Below are 19820 nucleotides of genomic sequence, written 5' to 3' on the forward strand. Positions count from 1 at the left end.
AGAGACACTATTTCTCGAGCATTCAACATTCGTTGATAACTATTTTAGTTTTAGAGTAAGAGAGAAAGGTAATATACTCTCTCTTTCTTTCTCTCTTGATTTGTTACTTCTTTGTGACAGTTTACGGAACGATCAGTTAAAGTAAGAAAGAGAGAGGAGGAGAAGTAACTCTCTCTTTCTTTCTCTCTTGATTTGTTACTTCTTTGTGACAGTTTACGGAACGATCAGTAAAGAGAAAGAGAGAGTAACGAAGAATGTAAGAGAAACTATTCCAAGAGAGTGAGAAGGAGAGTGAGAGAGAGAGAAAGAGAGTGAGAGAGAGAGAAAGAGAGAGATGTAATTTAATGGAACACGTTGAGTATAACGGCGTTAAACTAGTAGTACATTCAAGACGTCTTTTACGAGATCCTTCTTGATGTTAGGCTATTAGCTTCCTCTCTCTCTCTCTCTCTCTTTCTAATTCTAATTCTCATTCTCTTGTCCTTTTTTTTTTATTTCTTCGTTAGATTTTAACTTTTAACTCTTCGATCGATGTGTTTTAACTCCCGTGTATTTTCTTTTTATCTCTCTTTTCCTACTTTTTAATTCTTTGTTCTAAGTTCTTTGTTCTATAATTACTTTTAATAACGCGTCGATTAATTTTAAATCGTTCAAAAACGCGTTACTCTCTTAATATCGAATAATAAATTCTATGTCGAACTTTAGATTATTGTTTGCACGTTATTTCATTCTATTCTATCGTAATATTTTAATTTCTGAGGTAAGGGATGAGAAAATTTCATTGCAAATGACTTTTAAAGATAATCCAATGAATTCTCGTTTGGATTCATTTTTTCGTTTACAGTTAGTCGAGTTATTATTTTATTTTCCATACGAGATTGTCTTTGAAAAGGAAGAAGGGATAGGTGGTAAGGTAATAGGGGAAGGGTACGTAATAAAAAAAAAAAACCCCGTATAAAGACAGTTGCTCTGATTTATCGTATAAACAGGGACACGTAATATTCGAAGAAAACAAAAAGAAAGAAAGAAAAAAACATTCTTCACACTCGCATAACCGGATGAGAAAAAGAGTAAAATGGGGGGGGGATGTGTGAGTAAAGGTGGACCACCATTCTTCTGGCTGGTAGCCAATCGTAGAAGGACGAGGGGGATGATCCTCCTCCGTGAACTTTTACGCTTTAGTTTCATTCCCTATTTGCCGGTGCCAACGACCTCGATCAGGGTTCTTCTCCTTACATTAGTGGAAAGTTTTTCCACGCTAATCAGTCCACTTCTGTTTCCGGGATTATCGCGAATCGTGATTGTTTATTTTCATTTATTTTTCCTTTCTTGCTTTAGGAACGATGCCAATTGTGTCTCTATTAAATAATATATTATTATCTACGACTGATTGTCAAAAATAAAAGAAAAGGAAAAAAAGGACACTTAAAGAACAAATGTACGCGTGTGTGAGTGTTCTGCGAATAAAAGTGGTCAAACCACCATTGGCAACAGATAAAACTTTGTAAAATTCGGTAAAGAAAGAAAAGAAAAGAAAAGATAAAGAAAATAATAATAAAAATAATAATAAAGAGAAGACCCGGGTAGGTTGCAGAAAAAGAATAAGAAGAAGGGAAAAAAAAAGCAGCTGGTGGATAGTTTGAAAATTGATAGACCCGACTTGGGAATACGCGTTTGTTTTCATACTCGAGCAACGGGTAGAGAGAGCCATTCATCACCTATAATAGTCGACGATGGTTCTTCGTTCTTTGCTTTTGAAAATCGGCTCTTTCATATTTCCGCTAACGAAACTTTCTTTTCACATTATTCCGAGTTATTCCCTTTAACCCATTCTTATATTCTTAACTTGTCCATATAAACGTCATTTATCATAACTATATCACGCATACCAAAAACCTTTTTTATTCTTCCTTTAAATGTATCATAAAATAGATTTCATCGAAATATGAAAATAGAAAAAAAATGTCACGAGAGAAAAACAAAAGTAAAGGGAAAAGAAAACAACGTGACTAACAACACTCGAAGCATAATTTTCTCTCTACCCCTGTCCCCTTTTTTTTTTCTTTTTATTAGTAATTTTTTTTATCTGACCCATCCCTCTTCTTTCTCTTCCACCCTTCCCTAACTCTCTTGCTTATAAATATTACACATGGAACATACTAGGAGTTCACGAGGCTAACCGATCGTTTCTTCCTTAATGATTAATGATTCGTCATTCTCTCTCTCTCTCTCTCTCTTTCTAAGTTGAGACTTTTTGATGTATGATGATAGGAAAAGAAGAGAGAAAGAACGATACATTTTTCATGCGGGACATTCTGTCATGAAATTCATGCTCCGTCCATTGTAGTAACCATTCTCTCTCTCTCTCTCTCTCTCTCTCTCTGTCATTTTCTCTCTTTATTTCTCTTTCTTTTCTTCATAGATTCGTTCGTTCGATTTATTTATTTCCCACGCAACATCGAGATCCATCATCGGTCTATGATCTTTTTCCATGATCTTCTCTCTCTCTCTCTCTCTCTCTTCCTTTCTTAGATTATCCCTTTCTTTTGTTTCTTTCTATTCTCAATCTAGTTCTTGCTCGGTGGGTGGTTGGAGAAAATTAAAAGGGAACAGGAACGATTACATATCAGCCCGCGTAGTTTGTTTCTTCCATCCCGTTCCTCCTCTTCTCCCCCCTTTCCCTGTACCACCAACACAACCACCACAACCCCCTGCTATGACCGACATAATAAATCGCTTAGGAATAGGAGAGCTTTCCCCTTACTCCTCCCTCCTCTCCTTAGACGACTCGGTTCCCTTTGGAAAATGAGTTTAAAACACGGCGACGTTGAAGTGATGAGAAAAAAGTACCCTGAAAAACGTTGAGGATTGTCCTTGTATTTTATATACGTCTCTGCTATGTGTGTGTGTGTGTGTGTGTATTTGTGTGTACGCGTGGATAGACGCGCGTGTGCGTGCTTTTTTTCTTTTTTTTTCCTTTTTTTTTTTTTTTATTCTGGAAAATTCAACTCGGTATATAAGGGGTCGTGTCAAAAAGGGTGTAAGGAGGGTGAGCGAGTGGTTGGGGGCGAGAATGGGGGGGGGAAGAGTGACTCTCGTTTGACACACACGAGTCATCTGACTCGACGTTTGCGACCCCGAAATTGGAACGTATTGTGATATTCTCCGTAAAAAGCTTTTTATCATTCGAACTTTTTTTGAAGGAAAAATCTCACCTTAAATCCTTTTTCTTATCGTCTTCTTTTTCTTTTCTTTTCTTTTCTTTTTTTTATTTCTCTTCTTTTTCTCTCTCTCTCTTTCTCACCAATCTCTTTTTCATTTTTCTTTTTTGTCATTTCTTTCTTCTCTTTATTTTATTTTTGAAACGATTCGAGTGAGAATGCATTCGTATACATATTTAATGCGTTTCTCAATTACGTGACATCTTTCGTAAGATAAAAATGTTAGCGTTAACGCGTTGAAAATTATTACACGTGTTTATGATATTTGATTGAATATATAATTAAAAATACACGATCGTTATTGAAATAATTATTAATTATATGAAATAAATCTCTGGTAGAGAGAAATTGTTTTTTATGTTTATATTTAAAAAAAAAGAAAAGAACGTACCGGTTTATATCGTATAACGATAATTACCACAATCGGACTATAAATCCCACCAAAAAATTAGAAAAACGAATATCACGTTTTATTTCGCGTTGAAATTATTTGTATTGACAAATCAATTTAATTGAGCTACTATTATGATTATTAAAGCATACATATTCATATAATGTTGATATTCATATAATATTTATACGAATATGTTGTTGATATAATTAATAATTAAATAAAACGATAACTTTTTTACGATATTTCTCTTTTTTTTTTTTTTTTTTCTAATTAAAATAAACACATATTATATTTTTTAATCGAATATAATGGAATCCTGGCCCTAAGGTACGAAGTAACAAGAAATACTGTTACGTTCAACGATATATAATTTCACACCCTGTGTCCTTTCTCCTTGAGTATCTACGTTAAAGCCAATATCTTCTCCAAATTCCAGCCAGTGGCGATAGCCTGAGAGTATTCTGGCTATGTGATATTGTCCTTCTCTGTCTTTCTACCTTGGTATGTCCATCCTTATCTTATTACTTTGTAGAACTCAAGGACTATGATACTATATTTATCTCTCTCTCTCTCTCTCTTACTTCAATGTTTCAGCTTAACAATGTTAAACGTTGAGTTGGCTCTTCACCATAAAGGTCCTTTCTAACCCCCCCCTTGGTTTCTTCTTACTCGAAACTCACCTAGGGAATTAAAGAACGAGATTAGCACCGAGCGTATATCGCATTCGTATTCGTATTCGCATAAGTTTATGTCCCCAGAAATCTCTACTAACGATGACGGATCGTCTACTCTACCTTTTGAATAATCCCAGGTTATATATATATATATATATATATATCGTTTTTCATAATTCTTTTTCTCTTTCTCTGTCACTTTTTATCTCACTTTCTTCCTTTTTTCTTTCTTCGGTCTTTTTCCTTTTTTTTTCTATAAAACAGTGTGTCAGAATGCTCGATGTCTCTTTCCTTTTTCTCTTTTTCTTCCTTTTTTTTATTACTCTATCCTTAATTTATTTCATTTATATGACAAATGGATTGTATTAAAAGAGATCGTGACAATTAGAGTCCCCAATGTAAGGGTGAATAATTTTCTTTTTTTTTTTCTAGAGATTAAAACGAGGATTATTACAATAAATCGTATTTTCTTCTTTTCTTTTAGTTTTTTTTTTTTCAACGATCAATTTAACGAATCAGTTTCCAAAAATGGAAATATTTGATATTAGTTAAATGTTTGTGTAAAAAAAAAAACAGGTTTAGGTGGAAATGGAATGTAGGTTGATTAGATTATTACAATTGTTGCATAATGATGAATATTCTATTATCGGTCTTAAACGATAAATATTATTTTTGTTTGAAATAACAACGTACATTATTCTAGTATGTTTAAACGTAATCCTTCTTCAATTTCATTTCGAATTCGGTTTAAGTCTAATCCGTCTACGATGGAACTTGCGAACACCTGCTGCTGGTGCTGGTGCTGCTGCTGTTACTATTACTACTGTTACTACTGTTACTGCTGTTATTACCTTTCAACGCGTAGTGTAATCGTGCTCGATTAAGTATTAAATGAGTTGAAACTAGGCGATTAGGATTCGAAAGATTCTCTTAGAAATTTGACGATCCATTTTTACGAGGGACGATAAACCCCGTCTCGCAGGGGAGGACTCAAATTAATGAACATTTCGCAATTTCGATTTTATCTAACTTCGTAACTTCTTCTTCTTCTACTTCTTCTTCTTCTTCTTCTTTTTTCCTTTTTTTTATTCTTCCTCCAACCCCCACCATCCTCTCTCCCTTTTATTATTTAACTTCAGAATGGAATTTTATTTTTATCGTTGGATTACGTTGCATTCGTCGTTCTAGTATGCCTATTCCCCGAACTATCGTAAGAATGCAAACATCTCGAAGAAGTATTCCCTGTACGCTCGTTAGAAAAGTCATTTGTCGAGAGGTTAGAGAGAGAGAGAGAAAGAGATAAAGAAAAGAAGTTGTATCTACAGTGTGACTTCTTTGAAAAATTTCATTCCTCCCTAATACGCAAACATAAATAAATCCTTGATAATAAAAAAAGTTACTTTTTTTATTTTTTATAAAAATATTCAATTTCTCACAGGTACTCAGTTTGATTCAAATTAATATCAAAATATTATAATTCGACTAACAAATGAAATAAAATACCGAATGCGTTACACACTAGGTATAGGAGGTATGTTTTTAAACCAGTGATAAAATCCCCTTGTCATCCTGCTAACTAATCCGAAAAATTAGGCTAAATTATATATATATTTTTTTTTTTTCCATGTAAAGTAGCCTAATTTATTTTGATTACGATTGTTGGTAATCTAATTAAAAAGATCCGCGTTGATTATACGAGATAATATTATGATTATGAAGATGAACGGGCCAGGATCGATTTAAATGTTTTCCCTTTTTTTCTTTTCTCGGATAAAAGGAAGGGCTTTTTATTTCTCTCTCTCTCTCTCTCTCTGTCTGTCTTGGCCTGTTTCTATTTTTCTTTTACTATGAGAAGAAGAGAGAGAGAGAGAGAGAAAGAAATCATCTCGATCTGGAAAAACGCCCGAGGCTTTTTTTTTCTTTAATATCTTTCTCCGTTTCTTCTCCTACCATATCTTTCTGTTTTTCTTTCCCTTCTTTTTTTCTTTTTTTTTTTTTTGTTTTCCTTCTTAAAGCAACGAATTTGTAATGGCTTTGATCTTCGGTCGTAAGAAATTTTCTCGTTGACGCGCGTACCGAGATTTTTTCCAGATGAATAATTTTCTTCTCTCGCGCTTTCGCATGACGCGTGACACGTCGCAAATTTTATTTTTCATTTCATTTCTTTTATTTTATTTTATATTTCATATTATTTTATTGTATTTTATTTTATATTTTACTTTTTATTCTTTCATTTACATCGACAACAAAAATTATTGCGTAAACCTTAATCTGCCCTGATTTTTTTTTATCAAAGGTTAACCACCTATTTGGAAGTTATATAACATGAAAAAACACTCGATTCTCTCTTTCCTTCTCTCTCTCTCTCTCTCTCTATCTATCTCTCTTTCTGTATGACGTATACGTGTGTACGTGTACGTGTGCGTGTGCGCGTGTGCCGTTCTTTTTTAAAATACATGAGAAGATATTTCAATTTATTTTTTTTTTTTAAATACAGAAAAAAAAACATAAACCGGAGGATCGAACAATTTCAAGCTTGGAATAAATGTTTTAACAAAAGATTAACGTTGAAAATAAAGTACACATTAATACGTGTTACTTTTTATTATTTCTTTTTTCTTTTCTTTTTCTTTTGCGTTTAATACGTTCTCGATTAACGTAAACGCTCTCGCAGAAATTATACAAATCCATTAGGGTAAAATTAGGATGGTAAAGGGGGAAGGGGGTAGGGGGAAGGGTAGGATAAAAAAGATTTTACGACTCACAGTCAATGCTTATCTATGTTCTTCGCGTGTGTTCGTTCGTTCGTTCGTTTGTTTTTCTTTATTTTGGGTGAGTTTTTATATTTTTTTGAAAACTCTCTCTTGAAATAAATATTGTAAACTGTCGTGGCTTACTCGAGTTGTACGTCTATCTACCATCATATAAACATATATATAACAAAGTGTTGACGATTCCGAGTAGTAAACAATAGATTTACTTTAACAAAGGTTTAATATATAGTAGTCGTAAACGAACCACCGGAGAGAACGAACGTTTGTCGAACACGACGAGTTAAACGTATTCATTCGAAAGAGAAATGTTTCAACTACCTTCAATTAAATCCTTTTATTTTATTCGAGTATATATAAGTTAATGTAATATATTTATATCTTATTTATATTATTAATAATATTAAAATCGTTTATTTCGAATAAACGAAAAACAAAACGAAACAAAAGAAGAAAATAACGCGATAATTTGATTATTAATTTAAAACAGATTTTGTTTTAAGTATTATTACAAATATTTATATAATATTTATATAATAAATTAATAATTAAAAATTAATTATTAATTTATTTTAATTTATATTTATTTATTAATTTATTTTTATTTTGTATTTATTAATTTTTTAAAAATTAATAATTAATTAAATTAATAATTAAATAATATAATAAATTATTACATATATATACATATATATATAAAATGTAAAATAATAAAATTGTTCGATACTTTATAATGAATATATTTTGTTGTGAGAATGAATATTATACGAAGGCAAAATTTTGGTTGTTTCAGTTGTACCAGGGGTGACTTCGTGAAGGTATTCCTTCATTTGGAAAGCGAAGGAGTCTCGGAATATACTCCCTGGTCTGGAATTTTGTGCGGCGAATTACGCGACATCCCTCAAATTTTGTATAGCTCGAGATCTACCCTTATACTAGAACTTCACACCGAGTTATCTTCCTCAAATGCTACGGGCTTTTCCGGAACTTTTCGCTTCATCGACAGACGTAAGTTTTCTTTGTTTCTTTTTTTTTTCTTTTTTTTCTAATCTCGTTAGTGGAATCTTCTTTTCCTCTAACAACTTTTATTTCTTCTTAATTAAATATAAGTTTATATAGATACATATTATCGTTGATTAGAAATATATATTTTTTGTTTGTTTTTAATAATAATTAACGAGCATCGTTAATTTTTCTTCAAATATAATAATAAGTTTTTTTTTAATTATTATTTCTTTTTTTTTTTTTCAATAATAATCTACGAATCTAGTACATCGTCGTTACAAACTCGTTCGTTTTGTTTTTCTCTCTTTATTCTGAATTTATTTGAACGTAATTTATTTTTTACGGATCAACGAATCTATTTTTTTTTCTCCCATACTTTTTTTTCTTTTTCTTTCCCGTTTTGTTAATTTTTATTTTTCATATCCGACCATTATTTGTCGTGATTTGTGTCAAAGCACGCGTACGTGAGTAAAAACACGTACGAAGGATCAATGTATGTTCTAAACAGTAGGATCTCTGTATTTTATACAAAAATATTTTACGTTTTTACGAAGTTCGTTATGTTATCGAAAAACAAAAACAAAATAAAAAAAAAATAAAAAATGTAGCAGTATTAAATATCTGAATTTGATGAACGCGTGAAAACTGATACAAACGTGTGTAACTTGTAATAAAATATCGATCATTCGTTTTTAAAATGAAAATACACCTAGTAGAAAATTGTTGGTCAATTATTGCGATATATATCATTCCCGCATCTTGGATAGAATAAAATTGATCCACAACAAAGAGACCTTGACATTGGGATATAGAAAAAGTAATAAAGAATAATGCAAAAAAAAAAAAGAAAAATGCATGATGGTTGCAGGTAATGCGCAAATGCAATGCGTTAGGAATCCATTTCGTTCGATCCATCATCCGAAAAGCATCGTTTCCATTGCACTTACCTGTGTGTGCTGCACACACTTACGTAAATATGCGCATACGTACGTGGGGAAAAGGAAGAAATCGCAAGATGTATATGTAAAAAAAAAAAGACATAAAATCCTCCTCTTTTAACGTAGGAACTGCAGTGCTTTTTGCATAATATGCTTCCAATCTTTCGTTTGATGCATTCGCCCCTTTTATTTTTTTTCTCGAAGATTTCGTTCGAAACGTACATTCGTCTTTCGTTCTTTCCTTTTCTTTTTATATTTTTTTTTCCCTTAATAATTTATTAAAAACATATTTATAGTTTTATTAATATATTTTCATATAAATTAAATTTTAGAATTTAATTCAACAGTTTTTTTCCAGCAAAACAAAAAGAACATTTTTATTAATCATGTTTATTTTCATTTGCATTTCCATAAAACAACAACGTATTTTTTTCTCTACTAGTATACAATAATATTTGCGTTTATAATTGTAGGGAAGAGGAGGGGGTGTTCGGGGAAAAAAAAAGAAAGAAAAAAAATATCCTATTAAGAAAAAGTGATTGCAATAGCGAGTGGCAGCCGGTCGTGCAACGGAAAATTTACTATCACCGGGATATTCCTCAATCCTCTATCATTCTCGTCGAACAAACACATCATAAAATTTGACACACCCCGTTGATTATCCACGTCACACCATAAAATAATAAATAATATCGTAGATAGCGCGTTGGCATGAGTAGGAAGGAGGGAAGGGAAGGGAAGCGAAGAGAAGGGAAGGGAAGGGCAGAGAAGGAAGGAAGGAAGGAAGCGAAGCTGTGATTAAGCGTGTATAATTTAAATGTAATTTCTGCCTTCATGCCGACGAGTTTTAATCAAACGTATAGAAGATAAAAGGAAGAAGAAGATAGGAAAGAAAGAAACAAAAAAAGAAACGACGAAGAAGAAGGAAAAAGCAAAGGATTAGTATAATGATAAAATAATCGAAAGAACATTATTTTTCAATCATATTTACAAAAATATAATAATCGACAAAAATTGAACTAATAAATTCATTTACAATTCTACTTTAATTACGAATTGATAACGAAACATTTATCAAACGTGTCGTTGTTGGAATATTTAAACACAGTTAATAGTATGTCATAATGATCTTGTACATGTAATCCATGCAAATGAACGATAATATAGGATTTGGAAGTAGGTGGTGGAGAGAAAGTGGGTGGTTGTTAGGGTGTAGGATAAAGGTATGTGAATTAACGGTATAATTGCCAGTCTCGTTGTAGGGCATTAGGGTATACCCGAATGGTTAGCGATAAGTATCATTCCGACAAAGCATTACCGTACGTGAAAATGGATAGGGGTTGGTCCACTCTGTGTAGAAGAGAGAGAGAGAGAGAGATAGATAGAGATAGATAGAAGATCCAAGTGTAACTTCACACTGCGGTCTAATTCATTTATCCTGCTTCCTCGCGGCCCCAATCTCCAACTGGAAATTCGGCAATTAATGAGAAAATTGCTAACGAAGAGAATCTTGGCTGAAAATATTACCCGAGGCCGCCTTGTGGTGCCTCCTCTTCGATTAACGATGGGGGTGACGAAGGAGTGGAGGAGGAGGGGAACTACTCATCTCTTCATCTTTATCGATAATTTTCTAGAAAATTTACGGGAAACTTAATCCCTTTTCTTCCCTCCCCCCTCTCCACCTCGCCCCTATCCGATAATATGTCTACTAGGTCTATCATTTGTTTTTTTTCCGTCGTTCAATCTTCTTTCCACGCGTACGATCTGATAGATTACTTTATATCTACTTCCCTTTGCCCCCCCCCATCACCCTTCTTCCCCTTTTATCATCCCTCCCATTTTCGTTGTCAATCGTTAAACGGGAATAGATTTGTCTGACAAGACGGAAATCAAATCGTTTAATACTAGAGGTCTCCTGTGTTGACGAACAAATCAACCCAGTCGAGAGTTTAACGAGAGAAGTAAGCTCGTTTATTTTCTTTTTTTTTTATTTATCTTTTTATAAACTTTATTTTCCCGTGTATCTTTATCTTTTTGTTTCTCTCTTGTCAGTTCTTCGTACACGTTAAAATTTAATTAATTAATTATGGTTTACCATAATTGTTTCTTACGTGTATGTAACATTTGCTTTATCTCTAATACCTCTATTCAATATTAGCTTTACTCTCTTTGAATGTACTATTAAATAGACCGACTTATCGTTGAATAAACTCTCAATTTCTCTATTACTTAATAGACATTGTCGTGTCGGTACTCGTTCGATAAATGTTTTCATCTAATTTCAAGTAAGGTGTATTACATATGATGTTACTTATAATAATATAAATTATTCATTAATTAACTATACAAATGTTATCATCGAATTGAATGATAATTAAATGAATTTTTAATGAAGTAAGTTAATTAACAAAAGTAAGAATATTTTTCTTTAAATATTTGTATTCAATCGCAAGACAGATTTTCGTTGAATGTTTCTTTAATAATTTTGTTTTATTTGATTATTAATTATTTAATATCTTTGGGAAAGACACACACACACACACACACTACGTTTTCGTGTGACCATAATTAATTAATGATATCGCGATAAATGAAACGTATACAAAAATCTAAGATATATACTTTATCTTGTATTTGATAAAAAAAAAAGAAAAAAAAAAAAGGGAAGGAAAAATAATAGGACGTTAGTTCGAGATAAAAAGGAAATATGGGCCAAGTCGGAAAGTCCTTCGGCTATTTGCACGGTATTGATTAAAGTGGCTAACTCAGCCCGGACTATTTTCGAGTTTCGCTATCCCACCAACCAACCAGCCCTCCTCCTCCTCCTCCTCCTCCTCCTCACCAGGCAACCTACTAATTACAGTGCGAGTGCTATCACCAGACTTCGCTGATGACTCTACATTTCGATTTTTTTTTTCTTTATTTCCCCCCACTCCCTCCCTCCCTCATTCCCCATCCCTTATAACCCCTTATCGTTATCTCTATTCGTTGCATTTTCAATTCGTTCGACCATACACTGAAAGATAGACTACTACTTTCGTATATTCGACAGGAACTTTTCGCGATTTATTTTTTCTTTTTTCATTTTTCCCTTTGTCCCTGTAAAAAGTAATATGCTATCGATTAATTAATTAATTTATTCAATTTAATTTCATTTAATTTAATTTAATCTAATTTTCAAAATTGATTTCATATTTTAATAAACGAGCAAGGAACGTTTGATCGATAAGTTTTGAAATTAGAGGTGGTATCGATCAGAGTGCATCGGAAAAATTCTATGAAATAATATAATTTTTTTATAGATTTTTTCTTGGATATATAAGTTATATTTTATTTTTTTCTTCAGCGAAATTTTCCATTAGAAAATGAATCCTTTTCTCTTAACATTTAGGTTCATCTTAAAGATATTTTTACATATATATATATATATATATATTTATTAGATTTCTGTTGGATAGAAAAGGTTGAGAAGATAAATGCGTTCTATATAAATTCGTAGATCGGAAATAAATCATCGTGGTGGTCTTTCCCGGATCGATCGAATACTCGGAGATTGGGAATGAAATAAAATATTTACTTACCTCTCTTTGCCCGGGTCTCTTTTAGATTTTGATATAATTGGGATGGTAGTTCGTATTTTAAGAATTTTCTTTTTTTGTTATTCCTACTTATCGTACGATTAGAGAGAAAGAATTAATATAAAAATTATTTCAATTACTTTTATTCAAATATATTATAATTAATGCATTCACATAGATATATATAATATTACATTTATATTTTATCGAGGAAATAATATTAATGTTTAAGTTGATAAAAAGAAAAATTCGTCGTGCTTCGTTAAAAGTAGAACGCTTTTACAGTTCTCTGAATCGGATGTGCATCGTTGCAGACTTGTTCCGCGGTTAAAATTTGAAAAAGCGATCAGCGATCCGTATTATCATGCTAGGGTAATTTCACCTTTGCGATCGTTGAGATAAAACAAAACGGTATCATCTTTTTCTCTCTTTCTTTCTCTCTTCCCTTTTCTATTTCTACGCTTCCTTTTCCATAGAAACACGTAGAATGCACACACACACACACACACACACACACACACACACACACATATATGTATATATTATACTCGTAATTCACAAAATATAGAAATGAAACAGAAGTAAGGGTGAGAATAAGGGTGAGAGGGAAGGAGAGGGAGGGTGTGGGGGAAGGGGCAGCGTGTCCTCTTAGCTTTTCCTGCCAATTCCCTAGTTTCATTCTCTCGAGACACCCGATACTAGAAGTACTTAAACTTGTGAACTTTTTCAAAGTGTCGAAAGTTAACGTAAATCTTCTCACGAAAGAGAGAGAATTAGGAGAAGAGTAATATTATTGACGATACAGAGGAGAACATTTATTCTAAGCAAAGTGTTGTCTATCTCATTTTTTACGAATTTGCTTAACAATTTTCTTTACGCGTGTCCATTAAAAGAGAGAATCAACGATATTATATTATATTTATTATCTTTAAACGTTGTAAAAAGTATTATGTGTTTACTTTATAATTGATACTAATTTAATTGAAGAAAGAAACAAAAAAATACACACACACACGCATCTTTGAATAAATTTCAAACGCAGAGATTTTTCGTAAGAATGATCAAAAATTTGCGTATAATTTCTTTTCTTTTGATCGTTTTATATATTGTAGATAGATAATTAACACTAATAATTTAACGATTACAGAGTGTATAAAGTATTCGTGTATATTGTAAAATGAGGAAATAGGTCAAAATTATTACGAACTAAATTCTCGTGTAAACTTATGTTAGTCTACGCGTTTATTCGCGGCACATTATTTGCTTAAATTTCTCTACGAGAGCGAGCATGTGCGTCGTTTACCATCGCGTTCCCATTGGACAGTGCTTTTTACCTTTCATCCTGCGAATGTAAAATGTCGCCGTTATTAAAAGAAATAACGGGAAAATCTCGCAACGAAACGCTCGGCGATTCTCGTTTTGCATTCGTTTTAAAACGATGTTTACCAAGTTAACCGAATAATTTCGATTTTTCTCTTCTTTTTTTTCTTTTTTCTTTTTTTTTTTTTATCCCTTTACCCAACTTCACGAACGCAACTTCGCAAACGCGTTACCGTCAATCTACGAATGCGTATATTTTTAATTGATATTTTTTTTAACCTTTTATTTTTAATCTAACAACCAACTACCTTTTCTTTTTTCTTTTTTTTTTTTTTTACAAATATCGAAATTAACTTATAAGAAATAACGTACCGGGGAAAAGAGCGAGAATCTGTTCGATTTTCTTCCTCGTATATATAATTTAATAATATTATTAAAATTAAAATAAGACAGACGCTCAAAAAGAAAAAAAACTGCAACCGTACGGTTACCGAGTACAATTTTTATTTATTTTTCTCTTTACCTTTTTCTATAATATAAAGAATCAATCACGATAATTTGATAATATTTCGATTGAAAGGAAAAAATATGCAAATTGCGACGATTTGTAGTGATGTTATTTCAAGAATTTCTCTTTAATATTTTAAATGACGTTTACGCAAATCTCTCCTCCCTCCCGCACCCTCTCCACCTCTCTCTCTCTCACTCACTCTTTGTTATATCTATCAATACTTGAAAATTCATATGTAGAAAAGCTTTCGTAAAGTGAGATTCTTGCGTATAATGAGAAAGAAAGAGAGGTGAATGTGTGTGTGTGAGTGAAAGAATACAGAGTTAAAGGTGTATGCCCGTTGATTGTTTTAATTTGCACCAAAGCGAGTAGTTTCATAATGAATCGCAAGCATCATTAAACAATTAATTTACGGAATTCAATCGCAGCGAACGGGAATAACGATGGGACAATGGGGAAAGAGAAGTATGAAGCGTTGTGAAATCGAACATGTAGTTTCTCTCTCTCTCTCTCTCTCTCTCTCTCTCTTTTTATATCTGTGTATTTCATTCTTTCACTCTATTCCAATCTCTCTCTTTCTCTCTTGGAACGAACGAATAAAATTTTGCGAGCTTTCGAGAGCAGCTGCTGCACCACCTCCTCCTCCTCCTCCCCCTCCTCTTCCACCTCTTCCTCTTCTTCCACCTCCTCCTCCTCCTAATGTAATCAAATATTTACACTGTCGTGTATGCACGCTGATTTTAAAATAACAAAGTAAAAAGTCGTCGATGGGGAAGAATCCCATGACCCGTTTCGAAAGACCGATGCATATTTTGTTGTTTTCCAGTATTTTTCGTTTCTCCTTTCCCCTCCCCCTCCCTTTTGTATATCCCCTTCTCTTCCCCATTTACCCCATATCCTCGCCAATTTATTTATCTATCTTTTTTTTTATTGTTTTCTCTCTCTCTCTCTCTCTCTCTCTCTGTTTTTTTATTCGTTTCGTTCTCGTTACTTTTTGTTTCTTTTTTTTTGTTTTGTTTATAATTATTTTTCATTCCTTCTCGCTGACTTCATCCAATTTTCTTTTCCCGTAGAGAGAGGGAGAGAGACATTAATTTAGTTTTTTTCTCGTTTCTTTTTTTAAATAATTAATTAACGGTACCACGCGCCAACTCGGCTGTTACATTTCATTTTCCCTGTTTGGTTGTTAATATTCTGATATATTTAAAAAAGGAATACGCGCGCATAAACGATAGATCTGTTTATGCGAGAGAAAGTTACGAACTGTTGTTACGTACGGTTCGTTTTATCGTGAAAAATAGCTTGCGAGGAAAGATTCATGTTGATTTGGGGTTAAAGAAAAAGAGGGATGGGGGTAAGGATGGAAGGATACGTGAGGGAGAAACGATTAAATGCACGAAATGAACTCTCATCGAAGTTAAATGGGTCCAATGAGGAAGCAACGTTTATTCTGATATTTCTAACTAAGGATAATACAAAAATAAAAAATACAGAAGAAAGAAATTATGCGATACTTTGAGCGAGATTAAAACAAAAATGATAAGAATAAATCATTATTCGGTTGTTGATGTAAAAATCTTTCGCGTTACATCGACGTTCTCGGTAATGGTAATCTCGTTGAGTTTGTATTTTTGCATTAAATAAAGTATATTAAAAGACAAATTATTAAACAATCCGGAAGATTCGGTGGGTATGTTATTTACCGTTATTTACTGGGCCACGTAAAATCACAATTTTTTTCAGATTTAAACGTGATAATAGTTGCCAAGCGTGATCTATCGACGCATATACGTGTAAAATAATGTAATATTGGTTTTTTTTTTGCGTATTGAGTCTTGTCGCATGAAAATTATTAAATAAGAAATAAAAACGTTAATTAATTAAATCTAATATAATATTAAATCTGTTTTATAATAATATCGAACAAAATACAGCAAAAGATTAGCACTGATAAGAAATTATTTTAGTCTCTAGAAAACACTTCAATTAAAGGTATTCGGTAACGAGAAGAATTAAAATAAATGAAAGCTATTTATTTGTGTCATTGTAATTTACTAAAGAAAAAAAGAAAAATATACCTGGGGAGAGAAAATAAGTCGATCGAACGAGAGAAGAACGGTCACGTAAAAACGCACGTGGCTATAGTATATATATACACACATACACACACACGCCACATAGTTATATATATATTGAATACGTGGTGGGTAACACATAAAGAAGAAGAAGAAGAAGAAGAAGAGAGTGTGCGAAGAGGGGGAGTGGGAGGAGGGGGAGGAGGGGAGGAGGTTACGCGCAGCCGTCGAGGTTGGCGCAGCTCTGGCGCAAAGTGACTACGTGTTCAGGATACCAACCCCATTAAAATCTATCTACGCTTGCTCGCCATTCGTTCGTTCGTTCGTTCGTTCGTTGTAGCTTGAAATTTAAGAATCTTCCAGAGTTTCGCCATCGTCCTTTCGAATCTTCGTGAACGCGTACTACGCGAGAAAAAGAGAAATTGAAAGAAAAGAGAGAAAACAAAAAACCACACACGCACGCCTTACTCACACACACACACACACGCATACACAAAGAACGTTCGTCGTTCGTAAGGATAAGAAAGAAAATAAACGTCATGGTGGTTCTATGGGATGGCTCGTAAAATCTAAGAAAAAGATTTCTATTTGTATGTGAGAGAGACGGACGATACCAATCCCCCTCCCTTTCTTCCCCTTTCCCTTCGCTACCCCATCGGTCGAATTTCCGATCGAATCCGATTGCTACGCGTGGGAGAATTTCTTCTCTCTTACAAATTTTGTGTCTATCCTTCACTTTTGTTTTTTTTTTATTATTTTGTTTATGTCGTTGTTGTTTCTTTTCTCTCTATTTCGTTTCTATTTCTTCCTATTTCTCTATTCTCTTTACTCTTTCTTGCGAGAGGGTCGAAAGGGGTGGGAGGAGGGTTGTAGGGGTGGGGGAAATTCGCTTCCGGTGAAACCGCCGGTACGCTCGTTTATGCACTTTTTTCCTCTCGTCTCGTTCTTTACGATAGAAGCCACCGTGACGAATGGGGCCACGCTCGATCCGTTCGAAAGAGAGAAAGAGAGAGAGAGAGAGAGAGAAAGAGAAACTTCACCCCCCTTCTTTATATGTATATACGTATATTGTATGTATGTGCTTTTGTATGTATTTTTCTTTTATTTTCTTTCCGTTCGGTCGCGATCGATTTTTTACGAAGACGAAGAAAAAGAAGAAGAAGAAGAAGAAGAAGAAAGGACGAAACGATTTTTAGAATAGTACGAAACCAATGGAAACGAGAGAGTCCTTCTCATTTTGCCGATAAATGATGTGACACCTCACTAGCGAGAGAAATAAAGAAAGAGAGAGAGAGAGAGAGTGAGAAAGTCTGAAGAAGGAGGAAAATGAAGTCGTAGAAAGTTTAATAAAACGTTCCCTTCCCTATCGCTCGTTAACCGCTCTAAAAGAAGAACCGGTACAGTGGGTCTTATCTTTATACGTTTCATCGATTAATCGAACTTTTCTTTTACTACAGATGAAATATTTGCAGACTTATTCACAAAGTTCTTTTTTCCTTCATTAAAGTATTATATTTTATATAACGTTATTATGCATTTCGTAAGAAATATGTAATAGTATCGAGTGTTGCACTGTACTGTTTTTTCTTTTTTTTTATTTTTCTTTTCTTTTATCAAATTTTTACTCGATCGATCTTGTTATATCGAAGGTATCGGAATACGTGAGTAGAAATGGGAATAAATAATTGTTTATTAATTGTAAGATATTATTGATTAATTCCTGCATTGGAAATTACATTTTTCTAAATTTGGTATAAAATACACTTGATATAACGATTAATCATATTATTATTTAAATCTTGCCAACTGTATTAATTATTTGTATCATTGTTAAAGATTACAGGTAACGTAATCTCATAGATTGGATTATGTTTCCATAAAACTAATTTGCAAGAAAAATTAAATTGTATTACTTGTACCATTGGGGGTAAAAGTTGACGTTCGACCAAATACTGGGTTTTACTACTTACCCTATCAGTGAAAATCAACTTCAGGTCAAAAACTCGGTTCTACTACTTTCTCCATTAAGGCAAATCAACGTCAGACTAAAAACTCGGTTATACTACTTTTCCCATCGGATAAAAATTACTGTACGATGTAAAACTCGGTTTAACTACTTTCCTTGCTTTCCTCAAAATCTTTCGTCCGATTTAATAGTCAGTTCTACCACTTATTCTGCTTTTTCCTCAAATTGTTCGCCTGACCATAATCTACTGTATTCTACTATATTCTCGGTTTAATCAAACTCGTTTTTAGAGTCAAATAATAATCATTATTACTTTTTCTCGATTATTCTATTCGAACAATATTAATCTTTACAAATGCATTCATTTTATCTCTCTCTCTATCTTTCTCTAAACAAAAATAAAGTTTCTAGTTCTTAACTGACGCTTATTTGCAACCTAAATTAATTCCCATTATAACGAAGTTTTTGCTTATCTCATAAATTTCATGCTAGTAAAGTAATTACTGTTTGGATCGGTCCGCATAAAAGCGTGCGAGCGCGTAATTCCATTTTCGCGAGAGCCTTTCACTGCCGTGTCATTTTCTGATAGTCACGTTAACTACTGCCCACACTTGACTAACGAAGCATTAAAGGTCCGCTATACATAGTGGCCACTTACGGTGATGAAAGGTTGATGCAATTTTTTTTTTTCTTTTTTTAATGTATGCATGCCCGCCGGGCTACACGTACCGCAAATGAGTTGAGGCTGTAGTTGTTACCAAGTATTATAATTAATTTACTAATGATGCAAATTTATAATTGACTTTAACCCAATTTTCCCTTCATCATCATCATCATCATCATCATCATCATCATCATCATCATCATCATCATCATCATCAGACATCATCATCATAATTATTAATATTATTATTATAATTTTTCTTTTTGTTTTTTTTTTTTGTTCAAATTATATATTCCCTTAAGAAAATATAAAATGAATTATTTTCTCTCAATGAAGATTGTTTCAATCGAATCACACATTCCACCGATCGTTTATATTCATCTATCAATTTCTATATCCCTACCTTTTGGCTAGGAAGACTTTGTTCGTTGCCTTCTGAAATGCATTTTTTTGTTCCTCCCCCTATTAATGCTGCTAGCTGCGAATTCACCAAATTGGTCCGTACGAAAACGGATTTAAAACCGTTTCCACGTCGCGTCCGCTAGAGTTCAATTATTATTTTTCAATCTCGGACAATCTGTTCGGGGTTCCATCCCCTTTCATCCTTCTCCCTCCCACCACATGCTAATCCTTCCTACCTCTTCATGGAAAATATCGATCCAAACGAGGTGGCAATTAATTTTCTATGTAATTTACATGGGCT

At 33.1% G+C, this 19820-nt stretch overlaps 1 protein-coding gene across 2 annotated transcripts in view; it reads left to right on the top strand.

The window, feature by feature from the left end:
• Positions 1-19820, top strand: part of LOC122513824 (suppressor of lurcher protein 1) — a 335671-nt gene that overhangs the window by 96840 nt on the left and 219011 nt on the right. For both annotated transcript variants that reach the window (XM_043630302.1, XM_043630303.1), the window contains one exon: positions 7854-8068. In XM_043630302.1, the coding sequence (XP_043486237.1) occupies positions 7854-8068 (215 nt within the window). The remainder of the gene's footprint in view (positions 1-7853; positions 8069-19820) is intronic.

This window comes from Polistes fuscatus, unplaced genomic scaffold, assembly GCF_010416935.1.
Source record: "Polistes fuscatus isolate 324 unplaced genomic scaffold, CU_Pfus_HIC Scaffold13, whole genome shotgun sequence".
Classification (NCBI taxonomy): Eukaryota; Metazoa; Arthropoda; class Insecta; order Hymenoptera; family Vespidae; genus Polistes; species Polistes fuscatus.